At 36.7% G+C, this 27,262-nt stretch overlaps 3 protein-coding genes across 7 annotated transcripts in view; 2 read left to right on the forward strand and 1 right to left on the reverse strand.

Moving 5' to 3' along the window:
* LOC128016020 (synaptotagmin-2-like) overlaps positions 1 to 12,491 on the forward strand; it is a 41,626-nt gene extending 29,135 nt beyond the window's left edge. For 3 of the 4 annotated variants that reach the window (XM_052600326.1, XM_052600328.1, XM_052600327.1), the window contains 8 exons: positions 822 to 1,062; positions 1,937 to 2,097; positions 5,638 to 5,769; positions 6,532 to 6,699; positions 7,541 to 7,708; positions 7,826 to 7,943; positions 8,027 to 8,160; positions 8,981 to 12,491. In XM_052600326.1, the coding sequence (XP_052456286.1) occupies positions 849 to 1,062; positions 1,937 to 2,097; positions 5,638 to 5,769; positions 6,532 to 6,699; positions 7,541 to 7,708; positions 7,826 to 7,943; positions 8,027 to 8,160; positions 8,981 to 9,196 (1,311 nt within the window). In that variant the 5' untranslated portion in view covers positions 822 to 848 and the 3' untranslated portion in view covers positions 9,197 to 12,491. The remainder of the gene's footprint in view (positions 1 to 821; positions 1,063 to 1,936; positions 2,098 to 5,637; positions 5,770 to 6,531; positions 6,700 to 7,540; positions 7,709 to 7,825; positions 7,944 to 8,026; positions 8,161 to 8,980) is intronic. The other variant, XM_052600330.1, reaches the window with a different exon arrangement.
* Positions 12,492 to 13,277: 786 nt separating this feature from the next.
* Positions 13,278 to 14,629, forward strand: LOC128015209 (protein MANBAL). The gene is made up of 2 exons (XM_052598870.1): positions 13,278 to 13,460; positions 14,267 to 14,629. The coding sequence occupies exons 1-2, from the start codon at positions 13,278 to 13,280 to the stop codon at positions 14,378 to 14,380; spliced, it is 297 nt and encodes a 98-aa protein (XP_052454830.1). The 3' UTR covers positions 14,381 to 14,629.
* A 523-nt stretch (positions 14,630 to 15,152) lies between these two features.
* Positions 15,153 to 24,816, reverse strand: LOC128016019 (nuclear factor of activated T-cells, cytoplasmic 2). 2 transcript variants are annotated; one of them, XM_052600324.1, is made up of 11 exons: positions 24,521 to 24,816; positions 23,129 to 23,993; positions 22,355 to 22,523; positions 21,550 to 21,752; positions 20,806 to 20,978; positions 20,346 to 20,486; positions 18,344 to 18,399; positions 18,121 to 18,253; positions 17,104 to 17,634; positions 16,802 to 16,891; positions 15,153 to 15,486 (listed from the first exon to the last, which is right to left on the reverse strand). In XM_052600324.1, the coding sequence occupies exons 1-11, from the start codon at positions 24,621 to 24,623 to the stop codon at positions 15,440 to 15,442; spliced, it is 2,511 nt and encodes an 836-aa protein (XP_052456284.1). In that variant the 5' UTR covers positions 24,624 to 24,816; the 3' UTR covers positions 15,153 to 15,439. The 2 variants fall into 2 exon arrangements, with proteins under 2 accessions (XP_052456284.1, XP_052456285.1); XM_052600325.1 differs by lacking the exon at positions 16,802 to 16,891.
* Between the last annotated feature and the right edge of the window lie 2,446 nt (positions 24,817 to 27,262).

Here is a 27,262-nt window from a genome sequence, read left to right on the forward strand (position 1 = left end):
TATAAATGTATAGCTGAAAACACATTACAAAGACTATGAACTATGTTGTACTGAATTGTGGAGTTAGGCCGTTAGATAGGTTTTCACCATTTTCGTGTTCAGGGGGACTCCCTCCCTCCTTGGGACGCCCTCTTTCTAACATAGACTTCATTCCCCATAATCCTTTGCACACACTCATCATCTGCACTCATTGTTTGCACCTGTGTCTTGTTGACACTTTCTAATTACTGCAATTCTAAGCTTCGTTTTTTTGGTTTTCTTGCATCTTGTTTCCTGGATTTGTTTCCCTGTCTGTTTTGAATTTACCTGTGCTTGTGTTTTTCGCCCTGTTGTTATTGTTTGGACTGATTGCCCTTGTTACGACCTTTGACTGTTTTTGGACGTTGATTGTGGATTACACCTTTAATAAGTACTGTGACTTGTTTCTCAACCTTCATGTACCTTTGTAGTTTTTATGACAGGCTGGGTGGTTAATAACACATTTTTCTGTGGTGTGACAAACTCAGAACACATATTTAATATAATGTCCTAAAGCTCTGAAACTTTATGTCTCCCATTCATTATTTAATTTTGTTATTAAAAGAGCCGTCCATGTTGCTTCTGAGAGCTCTCAGTCTTGTTTTCTTTTCACTTGTGCTTCTTTGTTATTTATTCAAGACAAAGCCTCTGGTTTGAAGATTCTCATAATAATACATATACTGTCAAAATTTTATTTGTTTTTATTTTTAAGCTGCACCCTTCACACATACAGATGTTCTCATCATCCTTACGATCAAAAAGCATGCCAGACTTCAATATATGACTTCAATAACCTTTTTTAGGGTCCTTGAGTGGTCGAGCCAGATATCATGAAGTGGAATCTCTTCAAAAAGAAGCCAGAAGCCATGGTGGGCCCGGAGCCCACGGGACTCGGCGGCACCCATCCATCACACACCATGACGATGGCCCCCGCCGTCTCCACACCTGCAGACAACTCCACCGAATCTGAGGGACCCGTCAACAAGAATGATGTCTTTGAGGAAATCAAAAGCAAGTTCCTCAATGAGATCGATAAAATCCCATGTAAGTCCTGCTGAGATATTGTACACTCCCACCAGATCAAGAAAATCAATAGCGTATCATTATGCCGAAGATGCTTTATGGATTTTAACACTAGCCAATATGCCTGGCCCCTAGAACAGACCTTATTTCTGATCTACATTAGAAGTGCAATGCAATAAAGAGCAACATAAAGAAATAGTTCACCCAAAAACAAATATTTGCAGAGAATTTACTCAACTTTTAAGCCATCCAAGTTGTAAATACATCTTTTTCTTCATCTGAATGGATTTGGAGAAATTTTGCATCACATCACTTACTCACCAATTGATCCTCTGTAGTCAGAATGAGAGTCCAAACAGCTGATAAAGTCCATCAAGACATTTTTAACTTCAAATCGTTGTTTCTGGCTTAAATACAAATCCTCTATCCAGAGTAATGCTTTCTCCTGTGAAAAAAGTAATCTCCTCTGAATCAAATAATAATAAGAATGTATAAATAAATCTTCTGAATCATCTACATCTTGAATGGCCTGAAGGTAAGAACAATTTTAGAAGATTTTCAATTTCGGGTGAGCTAAATCCTTTAGCATATATATATATATATATATATATATATACATAGATAGATAGATAGATAGATAGATAGATAGATAGATAGATAGATATAGATATATAGCCCTTTAATTCAACATGCAATCTTAATTCACTCTATTATTTTTTTTATTTTATTTTTTTTGCTGAAAACATATTTGCATTGTAACATTGAATTAAAATCTCACAACCCCCCTTTTTGGTTGATACTCACCATATCTCCTTCAGGAATCAACCCTTCACACGCTGCTCAGTGACAGCGTCTGAATAAATCTCTTTGATTTTTATCCCATGATGCTCTGCAGTGCCTCCGTGGGCGCTCATCGCCATCGCTGTAGTGGCCGCCCTCCTCATCCTCACCTGCTGCTTCTGTATCATTAAGAAATGCTGCTGTAAGAAGAAGAAGAACAAGAAAGGCAAAAAGGGAAAGGACGGCTTCAACATGAAGAACATGCAGGGCGGAGATGTATGTAACAGAGCGTTCAATAGCATCTAACATGACAGCATTAAAGAATGTAGCTAAAACAACTGATGCACACTTTAATCTGTTTGATATTAGAGTTAACACTATGATATTAACTTCTATATTAACTGGGCACATCAACAAAATTAGAGTTGCATCATTAAGAAATGAAAACAAGCCTCAGACCACTTTAGTGTGGGTTGCATTGATTCTGAAGGAGAGTCTGTTATGTTATTAGCTTAGTGGTTTGCTTTATTGTGTTTGTGAGTAATGTGAGTGTTTGGTTTTCTTTGAACCGAAATGGACACTGGATGTTCCAAAACAAGTTTGTTGCTCTTGTAATTTTGATCAGAAAAAGAAAATCATTCTATGAAATGAGTGGCTTTAATTGTGTAATTTCACACACACACACACACACACACACACACACATATATATATATATATATTAGGGTTGGGCAAGTTAACGGGTTATTAACACAGTTTTTTTATTATTATGAATGTCCGTTGCTCACTGGCTCTGAATAAACACACAGACAAATCATGGGTGACAGGAGGGGATGCTCCCGATCAAATTATTAAGTCTAAGCATCAGCATTCAAAAACCTGCCCACTGATATTTTTTACAGAAAAGAACGCAACAAACTTGTAATCATGACTTTATAAACTGGAAATAGGAAGTATCCGATTGCACGTGAAGACAGCAGAAAAGCACTTGCTCATCGCAGCGGAATGAATCGTTTTGTTAACTTTGTGATTTATTATTATGTGTCATATGGGATGAGATAACACACGTCCCTCTCACAATATATTGCTTTACAGATCTATCACTTTTGCTGCTCAGAAATATTCATGCAATCATGCAGCACGTATCAGAAGATCCGCACTTTTTCTATAACAAACAATAAAATGTTTTCTATAAAAACTTTAATGTCCTGGCAGTGACACATAGCTTGTTTTATATTTCATTTAATTACATTAAGGTTATAAGTTGAGATTTAGTCTACAATAATTATTTTAACTGCTACTAAGTAAAAGGAACACTGCTGTAAAAAGCACCATATTTGTTTAAAGTGTTTGCAAACCAAATGTTATTACACTTTTGTTCATATATAGTAGCAGTAGGCCTTCTTATAAATAAATAAAAAGTGCACAATACACCACTTTTGAATGCATTATTAGTTTTGTGCATAACAATGCGATCAATTGAAGTAGTGAAGTAAAGGAAGAAAAGGCACTCATTTCATAGTCTGATCCCTAAAAACTTTATTCCAAACCTGTATGCATACAGATTTCTTAAACATGGCAGTGTTTCATTTCTCACAATGGTGCTGTTGGTGTTGTTTCTGTCTTGACTGTCTTTGGTTCTGTTTTATGGTGTGTCGTGAGTTCAACCTCTCCCTTTCTCTCTGCTCTCCTTCCTCCCGCTATATTTCTAATGCGCCGCATTTCTTGACGCTCACGGGCGTCGGCGCTACGGTAGGTGGACGGATGAACGGCACAGATGTTTGGCCGCTGAGTTTGGCTGTTGTTATCTTCCTTGTTTAGAGCCTTTTGTACCTGCTGCTTGACAAAGATATCAATTAAATACAGGAAAGTTACAAATGCAAATGAAAACCCCACTTAATTGGACCACAAATAATCATAATACAATAACAAAGAGTCGTACTTGTGTTGGAGGTATGACTGGGATAACTATTAACTCACTTATGTTATGCAAGATGTTTGGCGTTAGTAAGAGACGAGCCACAAGACTCACAATGAATGCATGTGTTAAAGGGCATGGCTGTTTTAACTGCACTAAAAGTCAAGATGTCTCAACCTTATGCTTGTACGCTTATCATGTAAGCTCTTGTGCTATGATCATACAATCAATTCAGTTTAATATATATTAACAGAAATATATGAAGTACTGGATTCTTTCAAAACGTGTAAAATTTGTTTTTAATATTAGCACATACTGTGCTGTGCCCTTTAATTTGTTGCTATATGGATGTGGTTAGGAACTGACTTGAGACTGACAATTTTTTTGGTGGCACATTAAAATATATATATAAAATCTTTGAATCTGGGGCCATTTGCATAAAAGGTTTCGACTGGTTTTGTTAGATTATCATCTAATGTTTTTTCGGTAGCACTTTATTTTACAGTCCTGTTCCTCATGTACATACTATGTACTTATTATAGTAATTACAATAACTATGTAATAACTAGGTACAAACCCTGATCCTACCCCTAAACCTAACCCTACCCCATGTAGTTACCTTGTGTTACCAGAACTTTCTTAGATATATAAACTGTAAGTACACTATAAGTACATGTAAGTACACGTACTGTAAAATAAAGTGCAACCGTTTTTTCTTTAAGACTGGTCATAAAGTTTTTAAACTTCAGTTCCATAAAAGCATAATTAGTCTAAGTTAAATCGAAAAAATACGACAGTTTGGTCAAACTCTTACTTAAGTCACTGTCTTAAGCTAGAGTCCGAGTTTATGCAGCTGAACCCAGTTTACAGTCCTCGTTAATTATCTTTAAAAAACTTGGTTAATCTTTGGAGCCCTGAATGAAATTGTCCTGAAGATGTAATGCACAAAAATTCAGTTCATATAGCATTATAATACTTTTATGCATCATCTTTACATAAAGTGAACCCAAAAACTATTTAGACGCTTCAGTCACACTTAAAAAAGTCTCAATGTACTGTAATTGCATTAGATAACAAAATATCAAACCAAGTGGCATTTGAGACACAAATGATCCCTGATTTTTATATGTTGCTATATCATTCTAAGTTTTTCATAATTTCTTTAAAAAATATTCTGTATGTCTGTTATATTTTCATTGGTAACTATGATAATAAAGTTTGTTAATGTTAACAATGAAGACCCTTGTTATAATGGAATGATTTTCAGACATTTTGAAGTGTGATTAGTGTCCAAATACTTTTTAAGGCCACTGCACAATGCTGAAATTGTGACCTAATTGTGGAACCAAAAAATGTATTCTGCACATTATAGCTTTCTGGATGATGTTCAAAAACACACAAGAACGACATGTCAGCATTTCATATGCTAAGAATAGCACAAAGCAGTCTGTTCTTCTTTAAAAATTTGCTGTCATCACTCGTTCCCTGGAGTATCACTGATGAACAGTTAAATTTATCATGCAGATGAGAAAACGCTTGCATGCCAAATTATGCATATCAGTAAAAGCTCTTTTGTTTTCCATTTACTACCAAACCTAATTTGAATATAGAGTCAAAACATAATTTTATTAAACTCTGGAAAGCCAAGAAAGCAAACAGAAAAAAGTGTCACCAATAGAAATTGTGAACTCGAGTCATTTGCAACATCCACCCTGAATGACAACATTACTCCGAGTGTGCTATGGCAGATAACTAGTAGGTCAGGCCAGGTAAAAGCATCTCTCCAACCTTACTGAAACTGACCGGGCCCTGAGCTTGTGGCATGCTTATCGTCAGGAGCCAGATCTGCTTTTATCCCAGACATCGACTTGCTAAAACAATTTGCCATTTGACCCACAGAAACACCAGGATGATGATGATGAAGAAGGAGAAACTGGTTTGACGGAGGAGGAGAAAGAGGAAGAGGAAAAAGAAGTGGAGAAACTTGGAAAGCTTCAGTATTCTTTGGATTACGACTTCCAGGATAACAAGGTTAGAATGTCAGATTAATGAAATTATATAATAGAAAATAATCTGAATCATATCTGCTGAATGAAATCCAATGCTAGTTTCATAGTAAATTTGGGGTCTTATTTCAATAATAGTGGCTGTTTTGCTCAAGCACATCACATTTTTTCACCAAAATCATTTTTCAAGCATTTTTGCTTTGGATAGACATTTGTACTGCAAAGAAGTCTTGTATTATGCCTTAATCAGCAGAAAAAACATCACAAAGCCACGATTCCTGTCTTCCCCTGAGCCAGATTACAACCAATTTGTTCAGTTTTCAGCCCTTTTCCAAATGTATAATTGTATGCTTAATCCTGATTTCAAGGTCAGTGATAGGTCTGCTACATCTGCAGGTGTATTCTACAAACAGCAACATACAATTACAGATTTTGTGAAAAAAGTGTATTTATTACTTTAGAAACGTGTTTATGTAAGGCTCTTCCCCATTAAATGGAGTATCTGAATGTATGTTTTTGCATATTGTAAGTGATACCTTTTAAATACTTTTTGTTGACTGCTTTTGTTATTTTGATATATAAGATGATACAGTTTATCATTATATTGTCATATTATTATATAATTTGTATTATGTGAATCAAAATGTGATATAATGTTTTCATTTAATCTCATTTAAAATATACCAAAGAGATCTCTTTAGGGGATTTAAATGATTTCTACAAGAAATTCTTTCCAGTCTCTGTATATCTTCTCTTGCTTATATTTGGCCTTTGTTTTTATCCACAGCTGACCGTGGGAATCTTGCAATGTGCCGATCTGATTTCCATGGACTCTGGTGGAACATCCGACCCTTACGTTAGAGTCTTCATCCTTCCAGACAAGAAGAAGAAGTTTGACACTAAGGTGCACAAAAAGACCCTCAACCCAGTGTTCAATGAGACCTTCGTCTTTAAGGTAAGACCTTTACCATTTTAAAATGACTTATTGTTATGTCAGTCTTTCTGTTAGTCAAATATTGCTGCATAAAGCATATCCATTTATAAAATTATCCTTAAGTCGCTGGGGTACATTTGACGCAATAGCCAAAAATACATTGTATGGGTCAAAATTACTGATTTTTATTTAATGCCAAAAAGCTTTCAGATGATTGTTTAAATCTAAATTTAGAAAAATTGTGGTCCAGGGTCACATATATTCTAAATTAGTCAAATAAATGATTTCTCAAAAAAAAAAAAAAAAAATATATATATATATATATGTTTCCTGCAACACCAGCGTTTTGGTCTTAATGCTTCCAGCAGCTTCTGAATGAGCTTTAGTTTCCCAGAGTCAGTAATGAGCTCCGGGGGGGCCGAGCATCCTCTGGTGGACACTGTTAGAGCTCTAATAGTCTCACTCTGAGAAGAGTGATCTACGACAGGGACAGCTGGCCATCTTCAAAGCCCCGGACTTACGATGAGAACGCTGACTGTGTTTCTAAAAATAGATCGGTCATATCTGCATAATGTATGGGCGAGACAAAGACAAGAGATGCAAATACTGTGAAAAATTTGTATAAGAACACTGTAAAATCAACTGTAAACTATCTATCTATCTATCTATCTATCTATCTATCTATCTATCTATCTATCTGTCGATGGCAGAACTAAGCAAAAACATCTTGCATCTCCTATATATAACAACCCTCAAAGGACAACATCTTCTGTGCTCAGATTTATAGCTCAGCTCTGCAAAAAATATTAGAAACTCCTTTATACATATTTATGTCGATTTTTCTCAATGGTTTGCATGTTAGATCCCGTACCAGGAGCTGGGTGGGAAGACGCTGGTCATGTCTGTGTACGACTACGACCGTTTCTCCAAGCACGACATCATCGGTGAGGTCAAGCTACCCATGAACACTTTGGATCTGGGTCAGCCGATCGAGGAGTGGAGAGACCTGGACAGTGCTGAGAAAGAGGAGGTGATTATTAGATGATCTAATATTATGATCTATTTTTTAACTGGTTCGAGACGGATTTAAAAAGAAAGCTTGCAGATCAGTAACTTCAAATCATATATTGATATCTTTTCCATACAGCCGGAGAAGCTTGGCGACATCTGCATCTCTCTGCGTTACGTTCCTACTGCGGGCAAACTGACCGTTTGTATCCTCGAAGCCAAGAACCTGAAGAAGATGGACGTTGGCGGCCTGTCTGGTGAGAAACAAGCTGAAATATACGAGACCAGCAAGATACGTTTCATGTCTGATGCAATGAACTCGACATTTGACCTTTTGCAGACCCATATGTGAAGATCCAGCTATTGCAGAACGGCAAGCGTCTAAAGAAGAAGAAGACTACGGTGAAGAAGAACACGCTGAACCCGTACTACAATGAGTCCTTCAGCTTTGAGATCCCTCTGGAGCAGATGCAGGTAGATTCTGAATTATTATCTGTTTGGAAAAGTCACATAACATCACATAGTAGTACATAAGACATTTTCAAACTCATCATTGCTTTTCTGTACATTTTTCTGAGCAACACCAAGACAGAAAAAAATTATAATAAATAAAAGTCAAGGAAAAAAATCAACATATAGGTAAATAAATAAAAATAACAAAAACACAATATTTTAGTTTAGAAAGAAGAGTGAAGATACATCATAATTATGAAATTCTGACACATTTCTGTTGCGATGCTACATAATTTTTTTAAATATTTTTACTATTGACAAAGTATAATTAATAACTTCTATAAATGTATACACAGTTGGTGTAAACCAATTGTTTGTAACTGTTTTCTTAGAAGCAGCTAACACTATTTAAATAAATATTGTTAATATGTAACATTTTGAGATGTAAATCCCAAAGAAAGTACCTCGAATGTCAAAGGAAATGTAATATCCAAAACATATTTTTTTTAATTTCATGGACATTCAGGTTTATTACAACTCCAAAACTATGGTAATGATTAGCTTTTAAATGTCCACATTGTTTCCACCTGAATCAATCTTCTGAAAAATAAAACTACAGTTCTCTCAAATGATGTTATACCAGAATAATGATTGATGATTAATGATTTTCTTTAATGGTTAATGATTTTTGAACATACAGTAAAAATAGAGACAGTTTTAAACAACTGTTTTCAATTTGAATATATTTTGAACAGTAGTTGATGCAGTTTTTTACTTCCAGATTTTATGATACAGTAGAATTAGTTTGGCTAAATGATTTTCTGTGTTCATTTTTCTCTAGAAAATCCTTGTGGCGGTGACGGTCTTCGACTACGATAAGATCGGTAAAAACGATGCCATCGGGAAGATCTTCATTGGCAGCAAAGCCTCAGGCACAGCGCTCAAGCACTGGTCTGACATGCTGGCCAACCCACGCCGTCCCATCGCCCAATGGCATCCCCTCCAACCAGAGGAAGACATCGACGGTGCTCTGGCTGCTATTAATGCCAAGAAGTAACTTCTCACATCTCAGCCTGACTAACCAACTAACTAACCAACCTGCCACTGCATGACACCCTACACTCATCCATACGCGCTCTGCCAATTTGTTTCGCATAATCACCAACAAAAATATTCTAAAGAATATACTTGAAAAGATAAACAATATCACATGTTCGCCACATAGCATAAACCAAGGCAAATAACATTGTGCACCTAAATAGTGAAAGCAAAAGGACAGTAGAGGTAGAGTGATATTTTTCACACAGTTTTCTACTTTGTAGTCCAATTTGCCAGCCAACTACACAATACCAAAATACAAAAATAGTAAAAACCAATAATGAAAGTGCACAAAATAAATCAGTTAACAAACAAACCATTTGCCTACAACTAGTTAACTGGATTAAATGTTACAAAAGGCTTTTATTTCATTCCATGAACAGGAAGGAATTTGTTTCAGGATCTTGTTTGTTCGATATATTGGTGAGGTGGAATTTTGTGCCTAATCATAAGGTACGTTGCAAATAATGGTACGTTTGTGTTGCAAATATCTACACATTTGCACAATTACACAGCAATGTTCAGGTTCACTTAAACATCCCAGGAGAAGAAAGTGGTGTAAGACAGATTTGTTTACATTGTCAATAAGTAAATTAGGCCTTTGGGCCATAAGACACGTCGAAACATATTGCATTTGCATATATGTGCCCAAAAGAAAGAGGATTCAGGTCTATGGTTTTGTAATAGTGCAGTTAGATAGGACTATATTAATAAATATCCTAATAATTCATGAAATGTTGCAATAAACATTCAACACGAGTCAAGCATGGTTTATACAATCAGTGTAAAGTTATAGATACACACAAACAGTCTCTTTTACTGTAATGCTGCTATTACAGTGCCAAATCCAGACTTCTCACATTTAGAAGATCCCATCTGGCCAAACCTGACATGCACTAAAGCTGGCTATGAATGTATCGTGGGATCATACAAAAGAAATTTGCACTCGGTCAGTGTGTCCTTGAGAGTTGTGTGTTCATGATCTCGGCTTGTTTCACATACATTTGAATTCCTGGTTGACTTCACTGCCACCTTTGTTCAGAGCTCAAACTTAAAGTTCATTCCGTAAACTCCACTCTCCGAGCTGCCAATGTATTAACTGGAACAGAATAGTAAGTGGCGCTTAACTAGACGAAATAAAGTAATCCGAAGCATTCAGCTCCACTCTTCATCCCCAGTGATGCTTGTGTATATATGCATTGATCAGATTGGTTTTTACAGCATGTACCTATAAATTGATGTACATAGAAGCATGTTTTAAAGATAGAGCATAATTATATTGTGTACGTGTGGCATTTGTCATTTTGATAATAAAATGTAGAGGAAAGAAAATTAAGGCACATTTTATGAAATTTCCCTGAAAGGGCGTAAGATATTTAAAAATATATTAATATAGAGTTTTTAAAAATACTTTTGAATTTGCAAAAGAATTAAGAGCTGTGTGTAACGTGAGTGTTAGACTCATGCTTGTGGTGTCAGTTTATGTTCATTTGCATTTATTTACCTTTTTTGTCCAGTCAACGTGTATTTGTCAAGTTTCTGTGTGTATTTGTCCTGTTGATGTGAAAATAAGAAATAAAAATGTTCAGGTTGTGAATTTACAGGAATGTCTTGTTAGGGTGAATTTCACAAGAACATGTCTGGGTTACATTTCACCACAAAACCAGAAGACACAAATAAAGTGTATTTTTCATTAAGAAATGTTTAGGACCATTTTATTTTATTATTATTTTATTGTATTGCTTTGCATTGCATTATAATGATAATTCTGTGGAAAAATATGCTTAATTTTTATGATGAAATGCAAAAAGTAATAATGGTCCTAAAATAAGCTTCATTTTCTCCCTGTGGAATATATATATATATTTCTTTTTTTCTTTTGATTTTGCGGTGAAAATGACCCGAATGTTGTTTCATGAGATTCACCTGTTAATGTACAGTGTGTAAAACCACTTGCTGAAACTAGAAGCCATATGCATGGGCCCTTGCAAGAGCTCATCGTTTTCGGACAAAAACAAACACCTCAACAGAAACCAATAATAATAACCTTCACCCATTTTGAGTCAAAATGATGTGTGAGAAACTGTCTGTTCAAAGATGGTTTTGGTTTTATAATTCTTAACAATAATTTAAAGGATATTGCCAGGTATGAAAGTGATGCCCTCATGTTTATAATACAACAACTGAAGTCATTTGAGATCACATAATAAACTGCATATTCACATAATTGCTTGCAAATAAATTAAGAGATGTATTATCATAATTATGGTGATGCAAATGTACAGTAGCATGACTTTATTATGCAATATGTGAAATTGACAACCAGCCAAATAGATATGAGGTTTATTTGTCAAATTAATTTGGGATCAGTTTGCATATGATTTTCACATGATTGATCCTTCGTTTTCTTAATTTTATGAAATGACTGATCAAATGGCACCTCTAAAGTATTTTATTTTGACAGGGGCAGCTGATTGTTTGTCTGAATCAAAACATAGAGAGGCCTAGATGGATTATAATGATTAAACATGGTCTTTTAGTGGCCATTCAGATGTGTTCTCATATTTATTGTTTTAATTCCTTCAATGAATGCTCGGTCTGTTGTATGTAATAATTTATTTTCTATGACTTTCTGTTCAGTTGAACAGCCTTAAACCATCTACTTAAGAGTGTTTGTCCGCTTCTGTGTGTTGTACTTTGCAATAGGACCAATGTAGATTAAAAAGCCTCAGTGTTCTGCTTCTGTGGATGTGAATCAAGCTGCAGGGCTTTCGTGTTCCTCTGCAGAGCAAGCAACAAAATCCCAGTCTTCCCTGGGACACTGTGGATGCCAGTCGACTGGCCCCCTTCCCTCTCTGTGTTAAGACAGTTTTCCATTCATTGCATTCTAATATAAACCATGCAGTCACAAAGACCTTCAATACTGCCAACATCTCAGCTTACTAGCATCTAAAACTCCCCCTGTCCATCCCATCTAAAGACTCTCTCAAAGAACTGATGCCTTCCTTTTGCGTTCGTCCTGTGTGGAGGTTCCAGTGTTTTGTGGATGCTTTGAAATCCCCTTCTACAAATGGAAACATCGGCCAGTGAAGAAGAAGAAAAAAAAGAAAGCCTTTCTTCTGGCTACTGGTGTAGCTTCTTTTCATCCTGTACATCCACTGTGAACACCTCCATGAAAGTAGAACGTCTACACGCAGATTTCTCCATGAGTTATTGATTAGTTAATCGTAGGAAATAAACATCTTTTAAATATATTGTTTGTTTGGCGTGGTATGTCAGTCCTTGAAATGAAACCTCTGATGAGTGGCTGAATGATTACTATGTTAATCTAGGCTGCTGTTGTTGTTGTTGTTTCTAGCAAGTTACTCTGATTATTTTAAGAATACTATATTTTAACCAGAACAAGATGTTTGTCATATCTAGGCATGTTTTTTATACTGCAAGCTCACTCACTGATGTATGCTCTCGCTAATTATTTTTTCAGTGGTAATCGGTGGATTTTGGTTCGCTGTGATTGGTCCATCCTGACCTGTGCTGAGAAATGTAACAGGTACCACGTGACAAAATCCATCCACTTTAGCAGCGCGCTGAACGATATTAGACACCTTTAAATACATAAAGTTAAAGGCATTGAATTTAAATAAAACACTGAAATATTACAATGTAACAAGTATTACTTAAACCCACCGTCTCTGCCGTTTATTCTAGTTTTGGGATGTCTCCTCCTGTGCTGAAGGTGGCGGTAAAACCCAACAAACCTTAAAGACTGGAACTCATACGGTTACGATGAGTTTATCATAATCTGACAACAAACGGAGAAAATCTGTTGTTTTAAGAGATTGTGTTATTTATCGTCAGTTTTTTTTCCGCAGCACAGCAAAGGTTTCGATTTATTCATCCAGGTAACTGTTTTAATTTGTTTGTTTGAGAGTTAACTATATAACTGTAAAGATTTCAGCAGTGACGCGCTCCCTGCACTGTTGAACGTTTATTGCGTTGTCTGATCGAAGCATATTAATAATCGATATTTCTGTGAGTGTATGTGTTTGTTTGTCCTCAGTCAGCTCCGCATCATTTCCGCAGATCTGGATCTTTCTCCTCCGGAGGTCCCAGAGCCCACTTTCTTCGGGAGTCTCCTGCGTTATGGATTATTTCTAGCTGCTATTTTTCAGCTCGTCTGTATTTTAGCAATAATCATACCCTCTTCCAAGAGCCACGAACAGGTGCGAATAACTCACAGTATCACAGATATCTGATGTTTTCAGTAAAGTGGAGTAGAATCAGACCTTTTTCTGCACGAAAGTAATGGGATTTACCAGATTAAGGGTGTTTTTTAGACCACGATCCCTTACCTGGTTGGCTGACGTCATAGTGATGACGTAGCGAATTGAAAAATAAAATAAAAATAAATAAATTCTGCTTTAAAATGACTGAGCAACACCAGAGAGTTCAGCAATACACTAGTCAAAAGCATTGTTTTTTCTTATGAACTGGTTTCCATAACATGTCTTTTTTCAGTCTAGTGGAAAGAAAACATCTATAATACACATTTAAGTGTTTCTTTTATTTCACTTAATCTATTTGTGCCTGTAGATTTAAACTACAATACATCCTTAAAAGCAGTTTTCTTTAAATTAGGTTTCCTCTCCACTCTCCTGCAGCACTATATATATATATATATATATATATATATATATATATATATATATATATATATATATATAATGTGTGTATATAAATATAACTTTTTTTTCCTGAAGACATTTTTTTCCCAGTGTTTACAAATGTTTCTGATTTATACCCCAAACCCCCTCCGTAAAAACTTTTATGTCACTAAATCTGTGCACATTTAGTTAGATAATGGCTCACTTGCATATTTAAACATTTCAGAAAAACTAATGCAAAGCAATGCTCTGATTAATCATCTGGGGAAGTATGATGAAATCTATTAGTTAAATGTTTACTGTGTTCACCTGTGATGTCTTAAAATTTCAAATTAATTTATTCTGTTGTATTTCATAAACTCTAGGTGGAGATGTCGGAGTCGGCTGACGCTCGCAGCTCTGAGCAGAACCGAAAGCCAAAGGGAGCTGTTCAACCGATCCGCCAGAAAGTGAAAAAGGAGAGCAAGAAGAAGAGATAGAGAGTGTGAACAGTGAAGGTGTTTGTCTGATAAACTCACTAATGATGTTTGACTCACAGCATTAGAGGCATTGTTCAGTTCAGCCATCATTACTTCATCTGGTCTGAGTTTGGATTTTGCCATGTCTTTCAAAATGTTTTTTATTTATTTTAATTCAAATTATGTATGTGTCATTGTTTTAGAGTAATCTTTGGTGTTTTTTTATGCCAATTTTAAATACATTCAACTGAATAAACTGATGTCCATTTATTCTCTTCATTGTTTTCTGTTTTGGTGCATGTGAGATATTTACAATTACAATTTACAATTTATTTTGTTTTTCCCACCCAATTTCTTTTTTAAGACAATTTTTTACATCTTAAATGGTTTGTTCATTGATCTTACATAGTGTTTCGAATAAGCATTGTAACATAGTACTAACTATGTACAACTATATGATTTTACTTTTAGAAGTAAAATCTTATGAGAGAAAATTATCAGGCAACATGATCAAAAAAAGATGCTACTTAAGAATTAATAAATGAACAAATATAGAAAGATTCAGCAGTGTGTGGTGTGTTGAAAAGTTATAGTACAGCTTGCAAACTTATGCTCTTTAAAAAGAATAGTAATATATAAACGCAACTATTTAAATTATTGCATTAGCAGTTAGATGGCCTAATGTTAAAGTAAACTATTAATTACTAATCAGCTTTCAGTTGTATTATTATTATCTGCCAGTTTGCCAAAACCAAGTATCTGTTACTACCCAAATATAAAATAAAGCGACAGCCACTTTAAAACATTTTATTTGAAATGAACATCGATAAATATGTCTTACAAGGTCGATTTGTGATAAAAGCATGATTTGAGAAAATAGGCATTATATATTTAAATATATATAAACAAGAGTAAAGCACACTGATTTAATGTCGAACATGATCATACTGGTCGCCCTTGTGTGTATAAATCATAGATATGACAAACTAGCGATTTAAATAGATATCAATGCCAAGACGTCTTGATCTGTGACGATGCTGTATCTTGAGAGAGGATGCCAGTTTTCTTCCACGACTGACATCAGAGATTATTTTTATGAACAAGGTCCTTTCTTATAACAGCATTGACTGCAAGGAAAAATAAAAACATAATCATTAGTGATGCTTACAGGGTTTCTGCCAGTCTTAAAAGTCTTCAAATTCATCCTGACACAATTTATGGCTTTAAAAAGGTCTGAAATCAAAGCAGAACGTCTTAAAGTCACGGCGTTAAATGTTGCATACACTGCTAAAATATCTTTTTCATTTTTTTTGTTTTCAAATGCAAATATCTAAAGTCCTTAAAAGGAATATTAATTCTTTTTTTTTCTTTCTTTTTTTTAAGAAACCAAACAAAATTAAATGAGTTTATGCTTAAAATTTTCATGTTCTTTTGTTCTTTAAATAAGGTCTATTTTTTGGAACATATATTTGTGCTTGTTTTAATCCTAAACTCAATTTTAATCAGTTTCAAAGTAAAAAAAAAAAAAAAGACCGATCTTGTAAATTTGCTGCTAAAATACATGCATCTCAATTTAAGAATCTTTAGACATTTGCACTGGAAAATGACAAAAATACTGAGGCAGAACATCACATTTTTTTTCCTTTTTATTTATTTAAATATTTTGCAATGGAAATTGAATACAAGTTTTATTTTTTTATTATTTTTTTTTTTTAATGATATTGTGTTTCCTAGACATTAAGAAGAAAAAACTGATGAACAGTGTTGACTTTAATTCTGTAAATGTTTTCCTCTTGGTCTTAAAATTACCTTCATAACACCTGCAGAATCTCTGTTTGCTGAAGCGTTCGTTATACGTACTATTACTTAGCATTAAGGACAGTCTTTGGATCAAATCAAAGACTTCTGCTCCGGGTATTATTATCTTTGAAGACTTTTAAGGCACTGAGTGGTGCATCATCGGTGCACGAAGCATCCACCAGCCGGCAGCACAGAGTCTGACCCTCTCTCTCATGCTGTATTTGGTTGTGCTTCCTGCCGTTGTGCTGAGACAAGTTAGTGGGCTAAAAATGGAAAGTTTTCCATCTAAAATTAGATCAGGGGACGCGCTTTTGTGATCGAATGCTTTCCTGAGAGATCGATAGTGTGTCCTGTTTGTCCCTGTGTGTGTGTTTTAGGTCTGTTAGAGCTCAATATTTAACAGAACTGAAGCACTGACCCATATAGAGCCGCCTGGTTAAGAGCGGCATGCATTAAACACACCACTGCACACACACACACATAACTGAGATGTGCTGTATGTCTGTAATCATGTTATAATTTAGTTTTATAGTTTCATAGATGAATAATAAAAACAATTTAATGAAATTTAATTTAATTTAGTTGTTAAAATGATATATTTCTCTTAGTCTTGGAAGTCGAAAAATGTATATGTAATTACTTTTTTGTGGTCTGTCAATGTTGTACAAGCAGGACGTGGCGGTTGGTCGGTGTGGGATTCGTCCCGCCCCATGCTCCACCGTGATTGGACGGCTGGGTACAAAGTGACAAGAGATGAGCGCGCTGAGATTTTACCCAACGTTGAACCTTCTTCAACTCTCACGCTTTCAAAGATCTGATTATGAGCATTTTTATATGTAACATAATCTAATCACAAGTACACTTATGGAATCTGATTCCGTAGTCCAGATTGCATGTGATCAGTTACTGCCCAGCACTGTTGGATGAATGATGAGAGTACAAACCGTCATCCAGATAGGCCTGATCCAGGTTCTCCTGTTTGATGGTGACTCTCACAGGACTGACGTTTCTCTGGTGCTGCACTGGCAGGTATGTCTGCTGATGGCTGCGGGCCGGAGGGGATCTCCCTGTGGTTGGGGACGCCCTCGAGCCATATGTCTTCTGATGGGCCGTGACGGAGCAGAGCTCTGAGACGTCGAGGGTGGGAAACAGAGAGGCGGCCGTTTGGAAGCTGTTACCTGCCATGGTGTGCTGGTAGGTGTTTGGCACAAATGTAGACACGGAGGTGGTGCTGTGTGTGGAAGCATGAGCCGGGGAGCCGGAGAAGACTCCTGGCACCGTGTGATCCTGCGGGTAACGGATGGGTGTGTGTTGTGGGGAAGCAGTGTACATGCAGTGAGCTCGCTGGTACGAGGGGCCGATCGGCATCATGCAACCGTCCGCAAGATGGCAAGACATGCCTGTGATGGGACGGCCAGTACGGTCTAACTGTGCATACTGGTATTCTTCAAGCGGCTCCGCTTTAATCTGTGGCACTGGAGAGGAAATCCAAAACATTAGATCTGTTTTAAAACAAAAACATTGTGAATTTGTGACACTGGAGCACAAAAGCAGTCTGAAGTCTCTGGGGTATATTTGTAGCACTAGCCAAAAATACATTGTATGAGTCAAAATGATTGATTTTTCATTTATGCCAAAAATCATTAGGATATTAAGTAAAGATATTTTGTAAATTTCCTACATTTAATATATCAAAATTTTATTTATGATTAGTAATATGCTGCTAAGAATTCATTTGGACAACTTTAAAGGGGATTTTCTCAATATTTAGATTTTTTTCTTTTTTGCATCATCAGATTCCAGATTTTTAAATAGTTGTATCTCGACCAAATAATGTCCTCCTGACAAACCATACATCAACAGAAAGCTTATTTATTTAGCTTTCAAATGATGTCAAAAAATCATGACTGGTGTTGTGCTCCAGGGTCACATTTGTTTCTTAAAGTGTCTGAAGGTTTCACCTGAGAGGGGCGTGTAGGTGAAGTTCTGAGGCTGGCTGCATTTCTTCTTCCCATTCAACACGTGAAATTTGACTTTGACCGGGTGGTAGATGTTGGGGTCTCGATACGGAGGGATCTCCAAGACCAGCAGGTTCTGCCAAGAGCATAGCTTACATTAAACTTTTGAACAGCTTTATTGAAGGCTATGTATTACTTTGCTCTCTGAACAGTCTGAAGTACTTACAGACGTGCTTTTTTCTCTGTAAACTTTCGCCTCAGCCTCCCATATCTGCAAGTCAACTAAAACAATAAAACAGTCATGTGAATGCTGGAAAAAAAGCATGCATGGGTACCATCAATAATATTTCAAGCAAAAGATTCTGTTATATTCTTTATGAATAACAGCATATTATAATGGTTTCTAAAGGGTTGTTCGACACTGATGACTGGAGTAATGAAAATTCAGCTTTGAACACAGGAATAAATTATATTTGACAATACATTCAAAAAAGAAACGGTTATTTAAAAAAAATATATATATGTATGTATTTTTGATCAAATAAATGCAGCCTTGGTGAGAGACTTCTATCAAAAAAAAAAAAAAAAAGAAAAAAAAAAGATTCTGCTGACCCCAAACTTTTGAAAGGAAGTGTAATTTATTTAAACATAGAACTACTTTACATCTGTTCACAAACAAACGCCCATGTGCACTGTCACTATTTGATGTTGGAAGCCACAACAGATAACTGGTCTGCGACTTTTACACGAGCAACAGAGAGAAAGTTGCATGCATAGCGGGTGAAACTCCCACTCTCCTGCTGCGTTACTTCTGCTCTGCAACTCTCACACTGAGTACAGGAAAGGAAAAAGACTCTGTGCTTGTAGATGCTATCTGTGCAGAGCATAACCACATCCTCTCACACTAGCACACCTAAATGGAAAGTGCAGCTAAAACTTTGCTTGCGTCAGAAAGTGTAGGCTGTTTCTATAGGATGTCAGTGTGAGTCACGGCTGATATATCTTATTGTCTTCAGGTTCTGTGACTCTGAGATTTCACTCGACCTGCGCTGGACACTGCCATTAAAAATATTCCAGACATTTTGGACTACTTCTGGTGCTTCCAAAAACAATTGAATGTAATTTAATTTAATAATTGGTTTTGCATCTGCCACTTTAATTGAATTTAATTTGTAACTGTCTGATTTACGTTCATGCTCCACGTCCATATATATTTAAATGTTTACGTACATATACCGTGTGCTGAAAAGCACTTTGCAAACATTGTTTTTAAAGCTGTCTTTAAGTAGACTGACTATCAAATAATACAACATTATTAAAGGTGCATGCATAGTAATGATAAAATAATGAGTAAATTATTAAAAGCAGGTTTAGATTTAGATTTTAGCATTTCAAAATGCAATCAGACACGACAATATTTAAGTTCAAGTACCATGGTGTTTGGTATAGAATGAATGTCTCAAGGTTATGCATAGTGCGTAGGTGTTGGTTCTGAGGTTTCTGATGTCTTTAAACACTCACAGACAAACTGGCGGCTATGTAGATGTGTGTGTGTGTGTGTTTATGCAAGCTTTGCAAGGCTTATCTGTTTTTTCTCTCTCACTCTTTAGTTGTTGCAAAGGTTGGCCAAACCATACAGCAGTCTACCATGCAACCCAAAGCCTCATGGCTCCAGCCTGGACTATCATCTTTCAGCATATGCAAACCATATCAATACATCTTTAAACAAATCGTATGCTAATTCTCTCCACAGATGGCTGATAGTGCCTGAAGAAGTCAAATATTAAAAGAGTCATATGTGGATGGTTGGAGCTGTTAACAAGCTGCCACACAAAATCAGATGATCTACTTTCACATTTTGTCAGCTTTTTTGAAAGTTATTCATCCGTGTAAAGTGAGATTAACATCTCGCTAACTGAACTGACACCTTAACCGATTAGTTTTCACAGAAACTGTTGACATAACGTTGAATGTCACATCAGAGATACAGAGTGACTCTTTGGATACTTGTTGCATTATAATGTTAGTTTACGCCAATAATGTTAGTTTACCATCTGATGCAATGACATTCAGACATTTTAAAGTGTGTCCGAATACTTTTTGGAGCCACTGACGACCTCTCTGCTCTCTAGACACCCACATTAGCCACTGAAATACACATTGGTTTACCATTACACTTATGATCAAAACAAGTGTGGCCGAGCCCTTCACTGCAGAGTTTTACTCACCATGTGATTTCTCAAAGAAGATGACTTTGGACTCTGATGTGAAGTTCTGGCCCCTAAGGATCATCTGTGGTGCACCCAGAACCGAACAGTGGTCCACGTCCTGACGCTCTACTGCTGGCTGCTCATGAGCCGACCTTTGAGCTGAAACACAACCCGAGGCGTTCATGCATTTGATATTGAAAATATGACATTTGACCATTCTGATATCATCAGCATCATAACTGTGCATGATTGGCTGTATAACAAATGCAAATGCATTTTAGTTAATATTAAATACTATAAAATGTTATAATAAAACATACATGTTAAGTATAAATAAATAAAAAATTATAATAGGTTGACAACTTGTCAATTCTGTACAAAGAAAATTACTTTTCACATAATTTTATGCATGCAAAAAATGTAACATTAAAATGTATGGTTAAAATAGTGAGTTTGAAATGAAAGTTTCAATGCGTACAGCATTCAATAGACTGCGAGGACACTTGGAGAGAGATCCACTGGCCCCCGGGTTGAGGAACATGGACACGGAAGACCAGTCTCACTCGTGTGTTTTTCCGTCCCACATCTGTCTCTCCTTTCTTCAGCTCAATGTCGGCATTTCTTAGTTTCAGGATACCAGCGCAGTCAACTCTAAAAATATGAACAAACATTTATCAGGCAAATCAGTTTTTTTTTTTAATCTATCACATTCTTTTCCTGTTTCTTCATTTTTTTGCTTCTTTCTTTATATTCTGAGAACGGAAAATAACATCTACCATCTAACTGAGACAAAATTTGGGCAAGTTTTTTCTTTTTTTTCCAGAATATTTCTCCAGGTTTATTATTGCAAGTCCAACAGCAGGGAATGTTTTTACACTACATGGGGTAGGTTGTCACAGAACATCTGCAATGCAAATGCATGCTATACAATCTATTTATGGCTTCAACTATACAATTATATAATATAAGACTTCATGATGCAAAAAAAAAAAAAAAAGGTAGAAGCTACTGTTTTGCCTAAATAAATGTTAAATAATAAATTACTTTGGATGATCAAATTTACACTAATGATCCAAACATACAGGTGTAATTGCACTAGACACTTAAACCCACTGCTGGATTTCTGCACTTGTAAATTTAACTCTAAACCTCATAGCTTCTGAGATTCAGCGCTTGAGACAACTTGCCCCAGTCATCTTTATGTATGTTATTATCTTCTTACACAGCTCTCATGTTCTCCTTGGGCTCCAGTGGCACCTCCAGGATCTTGGTTCCGTTCAGCATTCGTTCCTGACTGCTGGTGGTGACGGTTTTGCCGGTGATGCGGTGGACCTGGTAGAAGGCGTGAGGTCTGAGGTTCCTGTCGTCAGCCGTGCCGATGAAGATCTGTAGAGCCAGCGGCTCGGTCCCGGTGTACCCTCGCAACTGAGACAGTTCATAAACCACACTTTACATCTGCACATGCTTCACACAGCCCCAACAACCAAAGGGTGAACTAGCATTTGAAGATAAACTATAAATAAAATTGTGTGATTGTGGTTGCATTAGAAAAAAAAGTGCCTGTTATTTGACTACAAGTGCCTTTGGTGATTTTGATGAAGTCATTTATCTTCATTTTCAACAGAAATGATGCTCTGCGTGAGATATGTGTGAGTTGAGTGAAAGGTTTAGTCAGTGTAGATGATGTATTGTCTAAGCGATAGCAACGGCAAAAACACAGATCCTCATTTCCCTAAATGTGGACACAGCACTTTGTGCCGTAACAGGGAAATAACGTCACCACAACCATCACATTATCTCTCCCCCTTGTTTCTGTTATCAAGCTCTTCACTGACAGCCGTCTCAGTTTCGCTGGCACACTTTCGGTTGTTCTCACAAACGTCCCTGCACATTTTCACACACAACGATTCTCAAGAATAGATGTATTCGCTCCCCACGCATCCTTACAAAACCAAGCAAAACTACCCTTTCCGCACTCCCACGGCTTTGACTTTTCTTCTAAATACGCAGAGTTGTCCTCGATTTACCTGAACGACAGGATGTCCTCCGGAAGATGCTTTGACGGCCCCTCGGCTGCCCTCGGTCTCGTAGTGGGCCCGGTGGTGTTGTCTGGGTTGAACCTCTATCCTGAGCTCGTACTGCTCAGTGCTGCTGGGAAGAGACCAGTCCAGAGCAGGCAACGCAGCCACTGGCATACTAACACATGAGAAACTGTTCAGTCACAATATCCATCACACATCACTTATTTCATAACTTATGATTATAAATATATCTATAGGAGCCACGACTAGATGTGCAAACATTTTAATCTGACGCTAAATGATACGATTCTGCTTCGCTCTGAGAATCTGGCATTTTTATTTCTCAAAGCTTTCTCTTTCAGGAGACTTCACGTAAGCATTCATTTCGTCTCCTAAACATGAGAAATAACAGATGTACTGAGAGATCTCATTTTTGTTTTTCTCCTGTGGTTTGTGGCGCTGCTTATAATTAGTTGCATGAGTTTTTCTTCATTTGTACGAAATGGGTGTTTGGTAGCAAGTTTCCCAAGGAACCTTTCAGTGAACCGTTCTTAAAAGAACCACTTTTTTTCTTAGTTTAAATAACAGTTAGAAATTCCAAAGAACCGTTTTCTACTATAATCAACCTTTTGTGGAATGGAATGTTTCCATGCCAATTAACAGAACTACTGATACCAATAAAGAGCCTTTTTTTATGTGTTTTTAAGTGGATAAAGGCTGTTAAAGGAACAAATGTAAGGCTTTGTCACCGGACTAATTAATTGATTGATTATATCATACCTACAAACCCCTACGAGAGCCTGACTGGACCAGTTTGCAGGCATGAAATAGCACGATTCCATAGTGAATTCTTTTTTCACTTCCGTTGTAGTTGGGAACAGGCACGCCTGGCTCTCCGTGTGGACAGAATACTCTAGATTGGGACGGACAATCTTAGTAGGGACCGGTTTGGTCAAGCTGTTGCACAAGCTGTTCAAGGAGTCCTCCTGGTATGCCATGGGATAGAACTCTGCGGGTTCGTCTCGGACAAAACGGGGGCTTTGAGATCTCTGGGTCTCGTATTCGGCGTAAGTGCGCTTCCCCTGCGGAGAAGTCGAGCGAGGCCGTGGAGAGGTGGGACGGCGGTCCAGGACGGTGTCTTCTGTGATGCTGGTGCGAGGGGACGTGTTGGGAGAACCAGACGCATGGATGGCCTGCATCATCGGGCAAAGGACAGCTTCGGTCAATCCGGCTAGCGTTCCTTCACCAACACCGGGAGAGATGCACGGGGAGTATGTTCCAGGAGAATAGCCATCTGAATGCCAGCTAGTGGACGAGGTACTGCTAGCCGGACTGAGGCATTGGCTCTCCCTGTAAGGGATGTCTAGCCGAGTGATGTTCACAGGGTTGGTGTGGACGTGGTCATGTGGGTACAGGTCAGGACAGGTGATCTCAATTCTCGGGCCGTTGGCTTGGAGCGCTCCAGGGTGGTTGGCAAGCGAGGAGGAGTGCCCAAAAGAGTGTCTGAGATCAGATTGGCCGTAGGTGAGAAGGTCATCGGTGGGGAGATGGTGGGAAAAATGGGAAACAGACTCCTCATCGTACAAAGATGGGTCTTGATGAGTCTGATTGGTACCGTGGCTGGAGCTGATACCAGCATCGTCAGCTAAAAACAAATGGGAAAACACATTAATAACCATCTTACCAGCTTTTAGCAGTGTTTATTTCGTATTTTAAACAACAGGATGTTTAAAGAATATTCTGAATGTTTCCTGTAAATAACCAGGCTGTAATACTAGAGAACTAAATGGTTACCTGCAGTGAAAGTTTCCACTGCATCTTTGGTTACACATAATGGGTGCAACCTACTTTTAAACCCAAGCAGCTTATCTTTTAAACCAACTCTCTGAAGCAAAACAGTACATAATAGTAATACCACGATAATGCAAATAAAATAGTAGATACATTTGTATTCTTTGAATTTGCATGCACATAGTACATATTAATAATGAGGTACCACGCTCTGATATACTATAATTACTTTTTCATAGCTCTCTTTTTGATTAATACTTTGATAATTATTTATTTTGTATGCAATTAAAACATGGTAAATTATAAAAGGACAGAAAAAATGTGAATAAAGCTAGTCAAAAGTTTAAAAATTATAATGAATAATTAGTGATACTCATTAACCTTGGTCATCTGGAGGTAAGTCATTGCCAGGTTGGTTGAACAAGAAAAGTAATGGAAAGTCCAGTTCTTCTTGACCGTCGATATTTTCGTATAAATTACTCATTGGGGAAGTTTTCAAGCCAACGTTCCCTCGATAAAAAAGATTCGAATAAGGCAAAAAGAAACAACAATAAAAAGTTTCAATTATTCGATCTCCGGAGAGTTTTTCCGCGAAATAAAAACCGTTAGTTGAGTTTCTAAGGCAACAGAACGAAGTGTCTCTGCTGAGGGTTCGGTCGCGTGTGAGAGCGCGGGAGATGCTGAGCGGCTTCCTGTTTGAACAGAAACTCCCTCACAAACCTCTGCGTGTCAAACTAAGAATAGCCTTCACCAAACGTGCACTCGGTTATTTTGTCAGAAAGTAACAGAAGCTGGTTCTCGGTGCTGCAGAACACACTTAATAAGAGAGTTTCGTGTAAATCGGTTCATTTTAACACGTATAGCAGGTATAAAAAAAAAAAAGCACAACGTGTAGTGACTCGAGATTTATGATTTCATTGCGCTGCTTGTTTACAGTATCGTTTTTAAGAATGTTTTAGGCCTTTATGGTTTAAGTTTCTCTTATGGGAAACAGTCTGTTGGAATGTGACTCTTATAGGTTATTATTCTTCTTCTTCTTTACAATGACAGGTTCAAATGATGCGCGTCTGTTTGTTTTTACGGTGATTCCTGTCGCTTGCACCTGTCCATCCTCATGTCACTTTATAAGGTGTTCTTTATCAACAACTATGGCGACATCTGCTGGACTGACCTCTGAAAGTGTTTCTTTAATCAAAATTAGTTCTTGACATGACATTTTAAGCAGTGACTGCAGTGTGACAGACTAAACAGCATCAAAAACACACCCCAATGCAATGCATGTCCATTTTCACACACACACACACACACACACCAGCACCACCCTCAATACCTATATTGTATAAATGTGTCTAAATCAGAATTGCTAGTAAAGCTTATACACACAAATAGGAAATTATTTTCACTCACAAATTTCACTAATAATACAAATAAATGCCAAGTAGCACATCAAGTTATACATTCAGTTCTGAAGGAGAAAATCTTAAAAAAAATTACCTCCAAAAATATTTTTTTGTTTTAATGCCAAATTAACCCAAATATTAAATAACTACGGCTATCAAACGATTAATCGCATCCAAAATCAAAGTTTTTGTTTGCATAATATATGAGTGTGTACCATGGGGGGAGGGTTTTTTTTTGGGGGGGGGGGGGGGGGGGGGCTAGGTACTAGGTACTGTGTGTGTGTGCGCGCGCGCATGTTGACGACGCCGACGGTAAGTTATCAGGGCTGTCTCTCTGCCTCATACAAAGGCCAGAGTAAAAACATTTTAATATTCCGTTTTTTTTATTTATTTTTTTTTGTCCCTTTTTGTACTTTGTAGATGCCACCCAAGAAGAAGAGATGGGACATAAGAAGCTTTTTCATAAAGCAGTCAAGAGTGAAAGTAGGAAAAATAACTAGCCACACAAATAAACTAGCAGTAGTGACTGACCAGTCACTAATCAATGTTATATAGTTCAACAATGATAAAATGTTAGAATATGAGCTGTATTTTATTCTAATGTTGATCTATCTTACTGCTAGTCTGATACAGACAAACTAACACATAGAACATAGCTATATTAACATATATTAACATAGTTCATTTAAATAGAAAACTAAGACAAATTGTGAAGATGTCATAGAGCATGTTGAGGAAGAAGTAGCTGGACCCTCAGGGCTTCAGGTGAGGTCTTTATGAACTATGAATTATTAAAGCATGATTAAAGGAAATCATGCATGTTAAAAGTTTTAAAAACCATGTCCCCTTCATATTTAAATTGCTCTGAAATATAAACATGATGCATTGAATGCATACTGATACGTGTGTATTTGCCTTAATAATGTAACTGTATGGCATGTACATCAAGAGGCCCTGGACAGAGTGGACCTTAGTGATGTAGACCAATAGTTTGTATCTGTAAATGACAGACGTATGCATCTGTTTGGAAAGTTTTGATAAAAGGATAGAATCAAGAAAATGCAGTATGATGTGTAAAGTAGCCATAATTAGTTATAATTCTGAATGCCAAATAGTAGAAAAAATATGTTTTTTTTTTAATTATTATTATAGTCCAAAAGTTCTCTACCAAAAGTCTACCTCTTGTAAGTATAAATAGGCTACTAACATACATATTAAATTATGTTTGTTTGTTAATAAACCGTATTGTTGTTCAGCATTTCACATTCCCATGTATTAATGGGAGGGTAAATAGTGTTTATAATAGAAAAATGTTATTATATTTATTTATTTAGATTTGTTTCCTTGTGGCAGAGTATTTTGTGTTAGTGTAAATACTAATGTACATAATAATTTATGTTAATAAAATGTTTGGTTGTTCAGCATTACACAGTCTCAGGTTTTTATTTTTATTTTTTGAGAGTGCATTTTTGAGATTATACAGTAGCTCTTTAGGGACAGTATATAGGATGGTAGGGTCAGGATACAATATAATGAGATGAAGTAGATTCAATTCTGTATTGTTATATTCTGTATTGCCAACAGTCTGAAATAAAAAAGGAAATCACCATGAAATCACTGTTATCTTACAACAAGAGAATTCCGGGGTATGGGGGGATTTTTATTTAATGCATCCCTGCCATGCCATAATCTTTCTCCTCTTTATCTCACAGCTGCATGCTTC

Source organism: Carassius gibelio, chromosome A6, assembly GCF_023724105.1.
Source record: "Carassius gibelio isolate Cgi1373 ecotype wild population from Czech Republic chromosome A6, carGib1.2-hapl.c, whole genome shotgun sequence".
NCBI lineage: Eukaryota > Metazoa > Chordata > Actinopteri > Cypriniformes > Cyprinidae > Carassius > Carassius gibelio.

Coding starts and splice junctions, on each gene's coding strand:
- LOC128015209 (XM_052598870.1), top strand. CDS start 13,278: ATGTGTTTGTTTGTCCTCAGTCAGCTCCGCATCATTTCCGCAGATCTG. Junction 13,461..14,266: donor CTTCCAAGAGCCACGAACAG/GTGCGAATAACT, acceptor CATAAACTCTAG/GTGGAGATGTCGGAGTCGGC.
- LOC128016019 (XM_052600324.1), bottom strand. CDS start 24,623: ATGAGTAATTTATACGAAAATATCGACGGTCAAGAAGAACTGGACTTT. Junction 20,487..20,805: donor CTCGCAGTCTATTGAATGCT/GTACGCATTGAA, acceptor GTTGTGTTTCAG/CTCAAAGGTCGGCTCATGAG. Junction 17,635..18,120: donor CACCTACACGCCCCTCTCAG/GTGAAACCTTCA, acceptor TTTCCTCTCCAG/TGCCACAGATTAAAGCGGAG.